This window comes from Trachemys scripta, chromosome 1 (genome assembly GCF_013100865.1).
Source record: "Trachemys scripta elegans isolate TJP31775 chromosome 1, CAS_Tse_1.0, whole genome shotgun sequence".
Classification (NCBI taxonomy): domain Eukaryota; kingdom Metazoa; phylum Chordata; order Testudines; family Emydidae; genus Trachemys; species Trachemys scripta.
The window spans coordinates 101245211-101262871 of record NC_048298.1 but is presented as its reverse complement, the minus strand read 5'-3'; the positions used below and the strand labels follow the sequence as shown (position 1 = coordinate 101262871).

The 17661-nt window shown below is 47.7% G+C and overlaps 1 protein-coding gene across 3 annotated transcripts in view; it reads left to right on the top strand.

The window, feature by feature from the left end:
• Nucleotides 1–17661, top strand: part of DENND2A (DENN domain containing 2A) — a 91192-nt gene that overhangs the window by 49542 nt on the left and 23989 nt on the right. For all 3 annotated transcript variants that reach the window (XM_034779405.1, XM_034779396.1, XM_034779415.1), the window contains exons 5-9: nt 1744–1865; nt 6325–6522; nt 9311–9404; nt 11521–11571; nt 16417–16604. In XM_034779405.1, coding sequence (XP_034635296.1) covers nt 1744–1865; nt 6325–6522; nt 9311–9404; nt 11521–11571; nt 16417–16604 — 653 coding nt within the window. The remainder of the gene's footprint in view (nt 1–1743; nt 1866–6324; nt 6523–9310; nt 9405–11520; nt 11572–16416; nt 16605–17661) is intronic.

The window sequence follows — 17661 nt, the reverse complement described above, 5'->3', positions numbered from 1 at the left end:
CCGAACTCCTGACCCATCCAACCCTCCCCCTGCTCCCTGTCTCTTGACTACCCCCCCCCCAGAACCTCCCTGCCGCTTCTCTGACCCCCTGACCCCCTTACTGTGCTGCAGAGCGGCGCGCTCGACAGCGGGGGGGGGGGAGGGTTGGAACTCCAGACTGCCGGAGGCCGAGGCGAACGGCCGGCCGGCGATCTGCAAATGCAGGGGGCAGGGGGAGGTTGGGAGAGAGAGGAGGGGAGTGATCTCAAGTTGCAGGGGAGAGGAGGGGGAAGTGGAGGAGGGGCTCTGGCTGCCGGAGCCCCGTGCGAGTGGCTCGATCCGGCCAGCTGCCCTGTACACCGCGCACGCTCTGCATGGGGGGGAAGTCCGGACATTGACAAATTCCCCCCGGACGCTATTTTTAACTGAAAAAAAGCCGGACATGTCCGGGGGAATCCGGACGAATGGTAACCCTAGAGTTGCCATACCAAGTGAGAGGTCAGTCTGCAAACAGCGCTGGCAGCAGGAGGAGAGCTGCAGTGTCCCCTGGTCCTGAGTGCTAATTCTCACTGCTCCTGTCTCTCCAGTGTGTTAAATTCTGATCAGATAATTACAGTTGAAATAATTCACATCCATGAAAAACCTACACCTAAAATAAGTTCTTTAGTTCAGGGGCAGTGTGTGGTTCCAGAACATTTGCATGCAGCTTTCTTTGATAGACAAAAGTACTTTTACCTCCCTCACCTTGGTGAGTCCAGACAGTCACTCATAGACTCATGGAGTATCATAGGAGAAGAGGTAGAAAAGGTCTTGTGGTGTTGTGTCCTTGTCTGATGACTTCAGCTGCGGTCCCGCCCCTCCATTGACGTCCGGCAGAGCAGGCTGTTGCACAGCCAAAGAAGAAATACAAACCATATACAGGATCCAAAGCTAAGCTGCAGTGCCTGCTCCAGCATTACTGGCCCCCTGGTTTCATTCTCAGCTAGGTGTGTACAAGAACAGGAGAAAGAAGGTTGCTTTTAACTACTGTCTCTCCGTTGTGGTGGCACGACAGTATGCATAAGGAAAGGGAAGGCTCGTAATAAATTGCCTGCCCATTCAGATACTTGGGCCTACATTTTCTATCACTGATTTTAGGTACCCAGACTGAGACACCTAGGGCCTGATCTCTCAGAGGCGCTGAGTAGCTTCAGCTCACTTTCAAGTTAACTGGAGTTGAGGGTGCTCAGCATTTCTGAAGAATCAGGCACTAGCTGTCTCAAGGTGGGCACCTACAAATCAAGGCACCCCAAATTAGCAGCATGAGGCTTATGCACCACTTAAGACCCACTTAAATGATATTTGGAAGGCTTAGGTGGGACTTAGATGGAGCACAGGCCTTTAATTCAGAGAGAACAGGGAATCAGAAGAAAGAAGAGAAGGGATATTAAGGGCCACGGTATATGAAAATCTTATGACTTCTCCATTAACAGGGAAATGGACTGGAGGACTTAATGGGTCTTTTCCATCTCTAACTTCTGTGACATAATTCTGTGGCTGGATACATCCTGGTCAGGATTTGGATGCAATCCAGTAAGCAGCTGGATTCCCAGAGCTGGAGAGAAGGAAGGGATGGCAAGAATGTTTGAGAACAATTTTTTTTAACCAGCAGATGTGAGGGGTGGGGGGAGGGGGAGAAAGCCATAGGATCCCAGCAGAGATTTTGTGGGACTCCTCCAGTATTTTCTGCATTTCTTACCTATAGCGTGTGGCTCTTTGCTGCAGATCCACCATCGAAGGAAAACCCCTATGAAGACATTGAGATGAACAGCCGCTGCCTGGGGAAGAAATGTGTCCTGACTTTCCCAGCATCCCCCACTTCCTCTGTACCTGGCACGCCCTCCAAGGTATCCTGGTTCGACCAGCATGACTTGTGACCAGTTCCCAAAAGGCTTTGGGAGAAATCCTGCTCTCATTGAGGCCAATGGAGTTTTACTATTGACTTTAATGGGGCCAGGATTTTACCTTTTAGGTTTTAGCTACTGTTGAGGGGAGGTGCAAGAGCGAGAACAGAGAGCCATGGGCACAAGAATTGCCATGTTCACCCTTTGGTACGGTGTCTTGTTTTCGTTTTTCTCACACGGGGGTTAACTCCTAAGCAGTATGCCAGGAGCATGCATCTGGAACTCGCTCAATAATCCATGATAAAATTTAAGGGTTTGTAATTATCAGTGCTACATTAAGATTTTATGCAAGAAGGGTGTGATACCAGGATCATGTTTTGTTTTGGACAAAATCCTGTTTTGATCCATTTCCTCTGTAAATATGTGTTCCCAGTGAAGTCTCCCCATCGTGCAAGCAGTTAAGGGGAAAGCAAGCAGATCACAAAAGGAAGGGCAGCTGTTTGATCTTAACCAAGATGGTAACTTATATATGCACAGACTTGCTAAGGGCTGTGATAGTGCAGTGGGCTCATGTTGGCCTTTCGCCTCTGGAAACCTGGAGTCAGATTTTTATTAGGTTCCAAGTGAAAATGAGTTGTGCTCTGATCTAGTCTCTACACGTGTCCAGCACAAAACTAACTGTGGACGTCCGTTGCAAAATTTGGTTCCAGGGCTGACCTCTCCTGAGGTTCAGGGGCATTTGCATTTGGGATGTTGGTTTGGGCCCAGTTCTACAGAGAATCCCCACCAGATGGCAGTCTCAGTTTCAATCTAGCGGAACCCCAGAACCGGAGAGCAGGGTGGGGTTGCGGTTTAGAGTTGAGGACCATTGGCAGAGCTATGAGGAGGAGGTTTTACCTGTTCCGGGCTGCTTTGTATTTCGCTCAGCCTTGCGCTTTTAGCCCCACAATTTTGTGAGTGCTACATTCACGCACAATATTTAAAACCAGGGAAAGGCCATTTATTGCTGCAGTGTAAGGTAGCCTCCTCCTCTTTAAAGTGGCACTGGATGCGCCGCCAGTCAAGACCCAGTAATATGATCAGCATCCATGGGCAATATGTAATCCATTTTTGCAGCTGTTAAGAATTGTGAAGTGAAGCATCTATCACTCCCTCCATTAGGAAGGTCCTGTTGGATTTCCGTTGATCAGTTTGGTTAAAGGTAGCAACCAACTCCCTGTGGTTTCACTGGGAGGCGCTTACTAGAATTCCTGGCTAGCTCAGACAGCCTTAACAAGTGCACCCTTGAGGTCCTACTTTCTTGGGGACTCCCCCATCTCATGCAAGCGCTGCAACTCTCAATCTGACACTGTCTTTCTCTTGAGCAATGAGACCAGAGGAGGGGGTAAATATATGGTCTGCGCCTCTTTCTGGAAGCTTGTGATCCAGTGAAGGGCAACCATGCTGTCTGCTTTCTGTGTTGTTCCAGTTGGTACCTGTTCTACCCTTAGACCTGGGGTTCTCACAACCAATTTTTTGGTGACCTCAGAGTGCAGCCACCAACTCTTGCTGGTGGCTGTTCTGACAATTTTTCCTAAAATACTTAATTAACTTTAGGAAAAACAAATAAATACGCACATATATGCTTCCAAATCATTGTAATTTAATTATGTAGAGTTTGGGTTTTTTTGCAGACTCAATAATAAAAATAATGTACAGTTGTCACTGTTCTGTATTGGATCTAAACAGAATAGAAACCCAAATAAGGTGCTTTGCACATTCTTCTCTCTTTTTGTTGTTTCTTTGGCTTTTTGGTAGCTTTTTTTAAGACTTGATAGCTAGTAAGTCTGCTGCTGCGAAAAGTAACATTTGTATGTTTGTTAATATTGTTTTTCACAGCCTCCCAGCTAGCTAGTAAGTCTGCTGTGAAAAGTAATATTAACAAACATACACATATAAATTTTCACAGCAGACTTACTCAGCCCTGGCAAGCCAGAAGCCCTGGACGGGAAGGTGGGTAGGGAGACAGCAGTGTCCAGGAGAGATGGGGGGATGGATGAGTGACCGGTGAGGCAGCAGGGGCCAGGGGAGATGCGAGGCGTGTGTGTGTGAGCCAAGGGCCGGCACCAGCCACCGCATGGCCAGAGTCCAGAGCCAGAACCCAAAAACACATGACCCGATCCTGCCGCCCGCCACCCCAGGGCTGAAGCTAAGACTCACCGCCCCTAGCAAGGTGGGGAACTCACTGGTTGCCTGCTCCTCTGGCGTTTGGGGCTCCAGAGGGGGGCAGGGCCCAAACCCTGCTGGTGGCCCTGGGGGAGGTTCCACTGCTTTGCCGCCCCACCTCCACTGTCCAGGAGGCTGCCGTGGCCGCAAGAACAGCCCCTGGTGGTCACGGTGGCCGCATTTGGGAAACGCTGCCTTACACTGTCCAGGCTGCCTCAGGCTCAGCCCATGTGACAGTAGACGATCACGCTAGTAACAAGTAATGTCGACAGCGGGGGTATAAGCTCAGTTTTCCTTACCAAGAGCCCTCGCCGTGCTATCCAAGCTGCAGATATTGTTATTAGAGCTGATTTCAATTTTTTCAAAATGTTGAAAACTTTCCCCCCCCAAAAAATGTTGCTGTTTTTCAAGCAGCTTCTAGGGTGATTGAGATTTTTTAGAAAATGTGAAATTGCAATGAAATGTTCTTATGAAAATGTGTCTGCATTTTTTGATCAGCTCCTTACCCCCCAGAGGTAAACTGTAGCATGGCTGTATAGCTAATCTCTTCATCACAGGTATTTGGGATGGAATTCCCACCTGTGCAGAGGGCACATACAAGGACCCATCCACCTCGTAAGTCCCACTCAAGCTCTCAAAATGGGACTGAACTATTGCATAGGCCTTGTGCTGGCCCTCTGCACGGGGATGGATTTCATCCTATGGCGCCCCCTGTCAAGGTAGTATCTAGGAGCTGAAATAACACAGTTATACTGCTACATGGTTCTTAACACAAAAAATTGCTGTCCCGTGTTGGTCAGGAAAAATGTGCTGTTAACACCCTGTCTGATAGCCAGCATAGTTTCAACTATAGCATGGACCTTTCTGGACCCAAATCGTGGTAGAGCCCTGCCCCGTCCCCAACCCAGAACTGCCCCAACCCAGAACTGACTACGAATGTCTGAGAGGCTCCCCACCCTGAAGACCCATCATAAATAATTTGAATCGTTGGGTTGATGGAAGAAGCAGTGGAGGCCAGTCTCCAAAGGAGAAGCTTCTTCACCCTCTCGGAAGCCGTGAAGAAGCAGATGGCTCATTTTTGCCCCCAATTCCTTTCTCCCTGGAAGGTGTTCCATTCCTGGGAGGGGGGGCAGAGTAAGCTCTTCAGGGCAGGGATTGTCTCTGTGGGTGTACAGCACCCAACACAAGAAGAGCTGATCCTACTCAGGCCCTCCGGGTGCTGCTGTACTATAAAGAAGGAGAATGCGATAAAAGCTGTTACCGAGAGTCATTGCACTGAAAAGCAGCTTGCTTGGATTTAACCAGAGAGCTGAATTTGAAATCCATTTGAATTAACTGCGTGTTATCTAAACAGCAGTGGCCTAACTCTGTGCCTGTTGACTCAATGGCAGAACTCCCATTGACTTCAAACGGGAGCAGAATTAGGCCAATGCTGAGGGCGTTTGAAAATCCTGCTATCACAGGAGTGAGTTGAACTTTGACCCTCTTAAAGGCCCAAGCTCATCCTGTGACATACCAACAGGAAAAATTGTAGGCACTGGCCAACATTGACAATGTAAAGGGAAGCTGCACCTTCACACCCACATATAGGTTCCTGTAGTTTCGCTAAATAAAAAAGTTACAAATAGTGGAGGGATTAGAACTGGTGAGGAGAGAAGGCTCCATGACTTCCCTCTATTCCGTCCTCTACTTCCTCTTCACACTTCCCCCAAAGTGTCATTTCACAGTGGCCCTATCTCTCTCTGGAGCTTCTCCCAGCATTGTCCAGGAGTTGCTCCCTAGGATATATGAGGCACTCCCTCCCCCTGAGTATGCTGCTTTGGCACTACTCCCAGCTCCTTTGGTCTGGGGAATTTAGAATCTGAACATTGATACTATAATATATCAGCCTGTTGGGCTACGACTGGACTTAACCAACCATTTACTGATGGGGTTAGGAAGAAACTAATTCCATTGCTGTCCATGATGGGGTTTCTTGCACCTTTCTCTGGAATATTGTCTTTAATTGTCTGGCACAATATTGTCTTTAATTGTCTTGCACAGTAGTCCTGTGAAAACTGTGACAGCCATGCAAAGTTCTTGGCCTGTGAGTATCTGCCAAGCATACTGGTAAGCCACATCTGCCTGTGTGCTAGCCATGTGCTCCAGCTCACCTAATTGAAATTAGTGCTGTCACAATGTTTCCTTGAGACGTATGGTGAGATAGAGAGTGCTGTGTTAATTTATTTCCTCTCCTCCGTTCTGTCTCCTTCCCCAGTTGCTTTCCAAACCCATTTTCTTTCGACAAAACTCAGAGCGGCGGAGTTTCAAACTGCTGGACATACGGAAACTGAGTCGTGACGGTACTGGGTCCCCTTCCAAAATCAGCCCTCCCTCTACCCCCAGCAGTCCAGATGATACCTTCTTCTCCCTGGGAGATTCTCAGAATGGCAAGAGGAGAAGGAAGATTCCCAAGGTAACTTCAGGATTTTTTTTCCCCCTTATCCTGGCTTCTCATGTGTTGTTACATTGATAAGGACAAATTTTTGGTGCAATTTCCAATGTCATGCCCATAAAATTTAGGAAGAGTTCTGGGCTATGACTTGATTTCCGTTAACCTTTCGCAGTTAGTACTAAACATTTTCTACATCCCACCCACCCTTTTTCTCATGGGGAAAAAAGGGGTCCAAAGATCTCTGCAAGGTCTAAAGCAGTGGTTCTCAACCAGGAGTACATGTATCTCTGGGGGCCCACAGAGGTATTCCAGGGGGTACACCAATTCCTCTAGATATTGGTCTAGTTTTACAACAGGTACATAAAAAGCACTAGTGAAGTCAGTACAAACTAAAAACCGACAATGACTTTATACTGCTTTACATACTATACACTGAAATGGAAATACAATATTTATATTTTAGTTGATTTATTTTATAATTATATGGCAAAAATCAGAAAGCAAGTAATTTTTCCATAATAGTGTGCTGTGACACTTTTGTATTTTTATGTCTGATTTTGTATGCAAGTAGTTAAGTGTTGTGAAACTTGAGGTACACAAGACAAATCAAACTCCTGAAAGGAATACAGTAGTCTGGAAAGGTTGAGAGCCACTGGTCTAAAGAATGTATTTTTCTCTCTGACATGTCCCACACTATTGTGAGGGATAAAACAAGTAAAAAAAAAATCAGAATTAGAAATTTCAACTAGATTTTTTTAATGAAATTCAAATGTTGATAGAAAATTGATCAATTTTTCGCAAAGAATACATCTTGGTTTCCAACCATGTTTACTGAAGGACATGGAGAGCAGTGGATCCAATGAAGGGCCGTGTGTCCAATAGTTGTTACCTGGTGATAATATATATTTTCTTTCAAGATATTATTCACTAGATGTCTCAATATGCTGTAAGAGTTCCAAACAGGGGTATGATCCCACATAAACAAAGGAGACAAAGCTGGAACTCAAGCTGTGTAGAACCTTGTTTGTTTGTCTGTAGTTATAGATGTTTTCTTTAATAACACTTCCTGTATAAGATTGACTGTGATTTCATATATCATGACACTATTTTAGATTTAGATCGGGGAGTAGTTGGGTTCAATTCAAGTGAGGCTGTGGACCACGTATTGAATGCTTTCAAAACATGGTTATTTTTCCTGCTCTTAGCAAGGCTCTGGCAAAGGTTAGCAGTGCTAGGCTGCAACTGTGTCTCTGAGCAGACAGTCTTCCTTTGGGAAAATGTGTGCTTGTGTGTATTTATGTCTTCTGATCATGTGTTCTCATGTGTACAAATCTAATTGTGCATGCCTGTGTTGTACATATTGGGTCTTCACAATGTTTGTGTTCATGCCTAAAAAGAGATGCAGATTGTTCCCATGTGTCTACTTAGTGTGCTTGTGTGTGTGTGTGAGAGAGAGAGCGCATTCACGTTTCAGGATGTGCATGTGTGTACACAAGTTCACATTAAGTGCCATGGATGGGGAAGTTAAGGGGTGTGAACTTATTGGTGAGTGTAGTGCTGTGTGCCCGGGAATAAGATTTACTATATACATTGATGTTGGTACCAACATGAGAACCAGGACAGACAGCTCGAGATGTGAAATAAATGATCTCTCCTAAAGGCTTTTGTTTAAAGCATTTCTGACCAAATTTGTACTAAGTCAGTAAGTCCAGCACCTCTTTATCATTGTCGATTACACGATGGTTGTTCTCCAGGCTCGCTCATAGGTGTGTATGTACTAGCGTAGTAACAAAGCCAAACTGTTAACATAAAGCCTTTCTGCTTCTTGTGGCCCCTTCTTTTGCCTCCCCCAAGATCCCATCTGCACGATGAATTGTGTCATGCTGGGCATCCATTTCATATTTAAAAATATCAATAATTGAGCTGTGCCGCTGGGGTGGATGGGACGGGATTCATTTGAAATTGTTTTTTAAAACTCTCAAAGCTGGATCTTCAGGTTTACCTGTGTGTAAGTTGCATTCTGCCACCTTGTTGCCATCCCATACCCAGGGAATGTTTCGGGCCAAGGTAGATCAGCCTCAGGTGCTCTATATATCCTAGGAGCCACTGGCCTTAGATGACAGCAAGATCTGATCATGCCCCATTCATCCTACTCCCAGGACACCAACTGGACCAACTGACGGCCACGAGCCACCTGGCCTTGAACTGGCTATAGTGACTTCAAACTACCTGGGGATTTCCCTACACAAGGGGAACCCCCATTTGCCCTGTGAGAGTCACTCGCTGCCTGCAGTGCAAAGAAGGATGACGAGCTGACCCCTTGAATCTACAGCCCTGACTAGTCTACAAAAGGGACTGTACTAAAAGACTTTTTTTAAAAGCTCATTTTAACAGTGGCTTCAGTTAGCACTGATTTCCCCCCCATGTGGAAAATGTATAAAGTGTCTAAAGCATTTTTTTAAATAAGGTTCTCAGTAACCTAAGTAGGTTTTCAAATCCTCAATAGGTCTCTAACATGCTTTCTGTAAGAGGTGTTGAGAACAGTTTAACCCCAATCTTTACTGGTAATCTGTTGTTCTCAAATCCACTGGAGTGGGGAGGGCTGGTCCAGGGCATGGCCCAGGGGGACTCATTGTCAACAAAGGGTAGACAGGGTCATAGTGTTTATGGTACCTATAGGGTCTAATGGTGGGAAGGTTGTTGACCAGGATTAGGAAACTGAAAATTCCCTTCGGAACAATAACATTTACATCTCCCTTATTGGGGAAAGGGCACTAACCCTGTTTTCTGTCTCCTGCTTGCTGAGTAGCTGGTATTGAAAATCAACGCCATTTATGAAGCCCGAAGGGGGAAGAAGCGCGTCAAGAGGCTGTCCCAGTCTACGGAGAGCAATTCAGGGAAAGGTAAATGAACATTGACCAAAGCTGAGTCTTTTTGAGAGTTTCTACCTGGCTTGAATTTTTTACTGTGATGTACAGTGTGTTTTCTAACCCTTTGTCTGGTTCAGTGTAAAAGGACTGGCTGGGGCTTCCTTTATGAATATGGCCCTACTAAATTCACGGTCCATTTTGGTCAATTTAACTATCATAGGAATTTAAAAATAATAAATGTTATTATTCCAGCTATTTAAATCTGAAATTTCACGGTGTTGTAATTGTGGGGGTTGCAGTACTGCTACCCTTACTGCTGCTGCTGGCGGCGGCGCTGCCTTCAGAGCTGGGCAGCTGGAGAGCGGTGGCTGCTGGCCGGGAGCCCAGCTCTGAAGGCAGAGCCACTGCCAGCAGCAGCGCAGAAGTAAGGATGGCCTGGTATGGTATTGCCACCCTTATTTCTGCGCCGCTGCCTGAAGAGCTGGGCCCTCGGTCAGCAGCCAACACTCTCTGGCCACCCAGCTCTGAAGGCAGCAGCGCAGAAGTAAGGATGACATGGTATGGTATTGCCACCCTTACTTCTGTGCTGCTGCTGGCGGAGAGCTGCCTTCAGAGCTGGTCACCCAGCCAACAGCCGCCACTCTCCGGCTGCCCAATCTGAAGGCCGCGCATAAGTAAGAGTGGCAATACTGTGATCCCCCCTAAAATAACCTTGTGACTCTCCTGAAACTCCTTTTGGTGTCAGGACCCCCAATTTGAGAAATGCTGGTCTCCCCCCATGAAATCTGTGTAGTATAGGGTAAAAGCACACAAAAGACCAGATTTCACGGAGGGGTGTGGGAGACCAGATTTCATGGTCCGTGATGCGTTTTTCATGGCTGTGAATTTGGTAGGGCCCTTTTTATGAAGCTAAAGGCTAATCCATTATCTAAAGCTATGTCTACATTGCACGCCCTACACTGTCTACACTGTACATCCTACAGTGGCACAGCTGTGCCAATACAGCAGTGCCACTGTAAGGTCTCCCGTGTAGCCCCTCTTTGTCGGCAGGAGAGATCTCTTCTGCCAACAAAATAAAACCAGCCCCAACAAGGGCAGTAGTTTTGTCGGCAGGAGAGCATCTCCCACCAACATAGTGCTAGCCACACCGGCACTTTTTGTCGATAAAACTTTTGTCAGCCAGAGGTGTGTTTTTTTCATACCCCAATTGACAAAATTTTACTGACGAAAGTGCAGTGTAGACATAGCCTAGGAGCTCTTACTGTAAGGACATATCCCCACGACTCAGTTTTAGTCCATTACTCCTAATGGTAACCTCGTGGATTGCACTGAACAATTCCTCCCCTTCTTGGTGTTTCTTTCTCACAGATGCTTGTAAATGTTTGTCATGATATATATATATATATATAATATATATAGACAAAGCTTGTGTTTTGGGTTTTAAAACAATCTCTTTTAGAGATTAGAAAGAGACCTTAATGGGGGCAGATTACTCCACCTTGGCCTACTCTGGGGGTTTCTAGCACCTTTCTCTAATGCTTCTGGTTCTGGACACTGTCTGAGGCAGGATACTGGACTAGACAGACCATGCGTCTGATCCAGAATGGCAATTAACTGTGCTCCGCCTGTCCCTCAAGTTATTGTGTAGCCAAGATAAGCATGTGAGATCCAAATTTTGTGCTTAGAATCATAGAATATCAGGGTTAGAAGGGACCTGAGGAGATCATCTAGTCCAACTCCCTGTTCAAAGCAGGACCAATCCCCAGACAGATTTTTGCCCCAGATCCTTAAATGGCCCCCTCAACTCACAACCCTGGGTTTAGCAGGCCAATGCTCAAACCACTGAGCTATCCCTCCCCGACTTTGGTTACATCCATACAACCAACTGAATGTCAATTGAAGCTTTCTGGATTTTTCCTTTTGCTCTATACACATAATTGCTTTTGTTGCTCTTTTCTGAATGCCCTCTAATGGAGAGGAAGGTATCAAGAATGGTGAGCTAAGGGTCCATTGTCGTGGGTACCCCTGGGAAGAAAGAGCCCTTGTGTGCGATACATTCTGCCCCCGAAGTGGTTAAGCCTGGTTTTATTCTGCCATCCATAAGAAGTGCACTATTTTTAGACAGTCTTTATTTCATGTTTCCTGGTAGTTACAGATGAGAACAGTGAATCGGACAGTGACACTGAAGAGAAACTGAAAGGTAAGAAAAGTTTGCCCTCCGCACACACATGGGAGATGGTAACTCACAAACTCACACTTGATTTCCAGGGGTGTATTAGCTCTTTCCTCTTCTCTTTGAGGCACTTAGAGAAGAGACTCATTTCCACTCAGAAAAGAGAGAAGTCAGAGGCCACAGAACCGCAGGAGAAGCTCAGTTTGAGACACATGAGAGCCCAAAACAAACCGAGAGCCCGTTCCAACTCCCACAGAAGTGAATGGGAGTTTCTAAACGGACTGTCATGGGAGTTGGCTTGGACACTGAGGCAGTTCAGAAGAGGTTTCGATAAGTAAAGGGTCACAAATGTGTGAAGAAGGCTGCCAGAGGCAGCATTGCAAAGTGACAGCATGAGCATAGTCTAAAGTCCTCACTTGAGGAGCAAACTATTGCAGCTAGGAACACAGCTCAGTGGAGAGATTGCGCTGCACTACATGCTCTCCTGTGAAACTCCTGTGCCTACGTGAGACTGTTTGCTCAGCCCTAGAGGAACTATGTGTCGAATCAGCCTCCACGGGATTCCTGCAGAATCTCCTTGAATTCCCTGCCCTGGTTATCACTCCAGCACTGTACTAGTGACACTATGATTATGTCTGGATTTATAGCTGTAATTAGAAACCAGCCAAAACTGGCATTTGAAATCGAAACTCCTCCAACTATAAGGGTTTTCAGATTCCTGTGCAGAGATACAACCCTAGCCCTGTGGTTTGGGGAACAGGTCAGATCCTGGTGCAGGGCAGGGGTAAGCAGGTGGCATTCCCACTCTGCTTCTCACACAGTGCACTAGTACTGGAGATGACCTAACCGTATCCCTTTTGGGGGGTTGCCTTAATAGAAAAATTAAAACAAACATAAACATCACCCTGAGTGTCCTCCTGAATTTAGCTGTTAGCAGGGTTTTTCCCTGCAGGACCCTTGTGTCCCTGACCAGGGACAGCCCTGACTTTTTTGCTGCCCCAAGCAAAAAAACAAAACAAAAAAAACAGGGTGCAGGGCGGCCGGACCCGGAGGCAAAGCCAAAAAAACCCAAAACCCCTGGGCGCAGGGCGGCTGGACCCAGAGGCAAAGCAAAAACAAAACAAAACCCCTGGGTGCAGGGCGGCTGGACCCAGAGGCAAAGCAAAAACAAAACAAAACCCCTGGGTGCAGGGCGGCTGGACCCAGAGGGAAAGCAAAAAAAAAAAACAGGGCAGCCATGCCGCCCTAAGATTGGACAGAATGCCGCCCCTTAGAATCTGCCGCCCCACGCACGAGCTTGCTTGGCTGGTGCTTGGAGCCGGCCCCATCCCTGACTCAACTTATCTCTGCATCAGAAGGTATGTCTACACTGCAGCTAGACACCTGCAGCTGGCCCATGTCAGCTGACTTGGGCTCACGGGGATTGGGCTAAGGGGCTTTTAAATTGAGGTGTAGATGTTCACGCTCAGTCTGCAGCCCTCCCAGCTTGCAGGGTCCTAGAGCCCAGGCTCCAGTTCCAGCCTGAGGCCAAGTGTCTACGCCACAGTTAAACAGCCCGTTAGCCCAAGCCCCACAAATCCAAGTCAGCTGGCACGGGCCAGATGCATTTTTAATTGCAGTGCAGACATACCCTGAGAGACACTCGATGAGCCTCATAGAGCCCTTTTCTAATCCTGAACTGGAGTTAATATGAACTGTCTGGTCTGGCTGCCAGGGTGAATCACCTCAATAGGCCTGAATCTCCGTGCAGGGTCCTAGCACCTGACCGCTTATCACAGGCCTGTTATCCACTTTGCAGTTAGCTGAAATCTAGTGAGGACAGCTCATGAGACTTTCGTTTGAACCTGAGTTAGAGCCCTGATTGGGCCTAAAACCTACACTTAATCCAGATCAGGGTCCAAACACCACCTCTTTGGCCCATATATTCCAAGGCAATGTGGGAACAATTCTACTGAAATACCATATAGCCATTGCCCAATCACTACACCAAAATCTTCCAGTAAAAAACGTTAGTGTGTTACCACTGTACCACAGTGCTAGAGTGGTAAAAACTACACAGCCTCTGTGTTCCCATGTGTTCATGTGCTGAAAAAGATTGTAATTCTACACATGCGTGTGGGCATTCCATGTGTTCAACAAGAGCAGATTTCGGGACTTTCTTCTCCTTGTTTCACCAGCTTTTGCTTCCATTGCTAGTTTGCTTTTTCTATTCATGGAAAGTGCATCTCTTTGGAGATGGAACCTGCCTGTTTTAAAAATCCAGAAGGGAGGATTTTGCTCTCCCATGAGTAGGAGCCGGTTAGTGTGGAGAGGCAAGGTGGGTGAGGTAATATCTTTTGTTGGACCAACTTCTGTCGGAGAGAGAGACACGTTTTCGAGCTTACTCAGAGCTCTTTTTCAGGTGTGGGAAACTAACTCACAGCCGAACCAAAACCTCAGATCCAAAGAGCACCAAACTCCGAGGGTCTCAGAATCCAAACATGGCTCTGAATCTGATTGTGCAGATAACACCTGTCTCTATAAAGGTGTGAATCAGAACTCTGGAGCCACGATGTGTTGCTGAGATGTGTTCCCCGTGCACTTATTCCCCTGACCCAAACAGTATGGTGTCACTGTTTTAAATACGAGGAAAATGGGCCCGTTTTGTAATTGAAATGTTTTATGTTTGGGGCTTTCCATTTGAGACAGTATCTTAAGTGCTGTCCATAAGGGAAGGGAGAACGCTCTGAAGCCAGACTCTGCCATGACAACAACAGTGCAATCCCATTAGCTTTAATAGGGTTGCACAAGACGTAAGCCAAGGCAGAATTTGATGTATAGGCTGCGCCTGCATTGCACACGACTGCGGGCAGCATGTAGTGTATGTGTAGCTACAGGCGGCAGTGAAAAGCACACTGTGTCCACACTGCGGCGTGTAGTTACGCATGGCAGTGAGAGACTCTCTGGCAGAGGCTCAGGTTTTCCGTGCTGCCTTCTCCCTGCCAGAACCTTTCCCCGCTTCTGGAGTCTTTCCCTGCTGCAGGGAAAGGCTCCAGCAATGGGAGGCTGATAGAGCCTTTCCCTGCTGACGGAGTCTTTAGCTGCAGCGAGGAAAGACTCTGGAAGGGGGCAGGCAGCAGCCTTTCCCCACTGCCTCCCCCCTGCCAGAGTCTTTCCCCAGCAGCCAGGAGGCAGCGGGGCACTATGCTGCTAAAAATAGCAGTGTAGATGGGGAGGCACTGCTTGAGCGAGTGGAGAGGCATGTAGTGTATGTTCTCACATACATACCCACAGCCTTCAGGCATGTCTGTACCTACTCCCCTAAGCCGTGGCTCATCATTTCATCCTTCGTTTATACCTGTGCTAGGGAGACTACACACGTATGTACACGACATGCCACCAAAGGAAGGGTACAGTGTACATGATGCATCCTTGGGGGCAGGGGTGGCATTTTCAGAAGTACTCAGCCTATTTTGCTCCTATTGAAGACAGTAGTAAAACTCCCATTAGCTTCAGAGGGAGCAGATTTAGGCCAGCACTGAATGTTTTTGAAAATCCTGCCTTAGACCATAAAGGGCCTTAACCCCACCTATAGCCAGGCCCTGACTGGTGCAGGTGGGGTGGGGATAAAGGATGATTGTAAGCTGTATTTCCAGTCCCCTTATATCCTGACCAGGCATTGTTTCATTCCTGGTGTAACTTAGAGCAGCCATAGGGCTGCTGTCAGTTGTATTCAGCTGGAACCTATGAGCAGCACAAAGCAACCTAATGAGGGGCCAAAGATCTGGCCCAAGGCATTCATATAAGTCTCCAAGGGGCTGCCTCTTCTTGGGCAGAGCTCTTGTTTGCATTCACTTTATTTGGTGCTGATCAGTTCCAATACACCATCATGGATTGCCCCTGTCAAACTTGGGGGCATCTGGTGCCTGGCTGTGAAGTATTCTGCAGTCTTGTCTTGCAGTTCGTTACCACTTTATTTTTATGGGAGGATGGGGGCACTTTTGGAGATTTACTTTGAACCTAACTATAAAACTACAGGGGAAAATGTTCCAAAGGAATCTTGTCTGGCCTCTCCCCAGTGGGTGGCCTTTCATTACTTTCCCGACTGGAGTGTTTATTGTCCCATAGTTTGTACATTGTGATAGTCTCAGGCTGCTGATCAGTTTTGTTCTTTTCCCAGTATGTTTGGGTGAACTTGGCCCTTGTTTTAAAAAATAAAAGTAATTTGAGCTCTGATTAGCTTCAGGCATAGTATGGGCTGGCATCAGGCAACCTTTTTCACTCATCCTTCTGCCGATGCATTTCATTCCTGGCCTACAGCTTCCCTCATCACACCATTACAGCCCTGGGGCCGTGACATTACTCAGCCTGACTGTGTTCTGACCTACAGTATCCCCAGCTACTCTAGTTCTGGGCTTCAAGTGCTGCCAGCAACCTCTATCCATCAGTCACATGTGCTGGCTTTGACATGGAGATGAATAATGACGAGGATGACCCCAGGAACTCTCTCTTTCACTTGCTACCCCACCTGGATTTCAATTTGGGTCTCCCTGGCTGAAAAGCCTACCTATTAAATAAATCACTGCTCCACCTAGACCCCATAGGTTGCAATTTGGGCATCTACACTCTTGTCCCCTCTTCCCGTGTGCTTTTGGCCAGTGCTACACACCTGTGTTGAAACTCTGTTCGGATTACATACTGTCTCAGCCATTACAGCTTTTCCTTGGAAGCTGGATAGCACAACTTCCAAATGTTTCTGCCTCTCACTCAGCCCTTGGGAAAGGAAACACACTACAGTCACGATGAGCTCACAATAGGTCATTCCAAAGCATGGTGGGAGCTCTATCCAAATTCCAGTATCAAATGACTCTCTCTCTCTCTCTCTCTTTGTAGCTCACAGCCAACGGCTGGTATATGTGAAGTCCCGCCTGAAGCAAGCCCCACGGTACCAAACCTTGGAGCGGGACTTGATCGAGTACCAAGAGAGGCAGCTGTTTGAGTACTTCGTCGTGGTATCACTGCACAAGAAACAGGCTGGGCCTACATATGTGCCTGAAGTCACCCAGCAGTTTCCATTAAAGGTTCGGTGCATGGGCAAAGGCCTACTGGTGTAGCAGTTTCATCATTTAGGGTCTACATCCGCATCTGGAACCCATTGCCCTCCTGGCTAGCGTACTGCAGGACACATGTTTAAACAGGAGACTCTCAGGGGAAGTTAGAGCTCTCATGTTAGCCCATAATGTAATGCAGAATAATCCCCTGCTGTGCCATTGTTTAATAGGACAGAGGATTTGGAGGTTGTCCTGCCCTCCGTGAACTTCATGATGTTCTCGAATGCAGATGGAGCAGCTACTTTGATCCTTCACTGCCCTGGGAGAAAGTGTGTACAAAATTCTTCCACCACTTATCTCAATAAAAGGGAAGCAACTTGGTACTGCTAGGGGAGACCAGCGACTGTGATTCTCAGGGTGCAGAAAACTGTCATTGCAGGGAGAGCAAAGCTATTACCAATAGGTCTCTCTTGCCATGAGAAACAGGACCAAATGAAAACATGTGGCAGTGCATTTTCCAACATGGTGTAACAAGAGTTTGCTGCAGGCTTTATTCTGCACACACGTCCCCGCACAGATAGCATCCTCCCTTTACCGAGCTCTTAGCTATATCACAGGATAGAAGTGAGACCCAGCAGGGACAAACACATGAAAAAGTAGGGTTTGGTGGGCAGGGCCGGCTCTAACTTTTTTGCCGCCCCAGGCAAAAAAGAAGAGCACCGCCCCGCCGTACACCCCCCCCCTGCGAGTGCTGCCGAAATCCCCACCCCCCCAGCACTATGCCATCCGAAGCCCCGCCCCCTCCAAGCGCCACGCCGCCCAAAGCCCCCGCCCCGCCTCCGAGCGCCGCACCGCACCAGCCCCCGCCCCCCGAAGCCTCCACCCCCCAAGCACCACGCCGCCCGAAGCCCAGCACCCCCAAGCACAACCCGAAGCCCCGTCCCCCCTCCGAGCACCACGCCGCCCGAAGCCCCCGCCCCCTCTCTGAGCGCCGCACCGCCCGAAGCCCCCTCCCCCCTCTGAGCGCCGCGCCCCCCGAAGCCCACGCCCCCCAAGCACCACGCCGCCCGCAGCCCCGCCCCCCCAA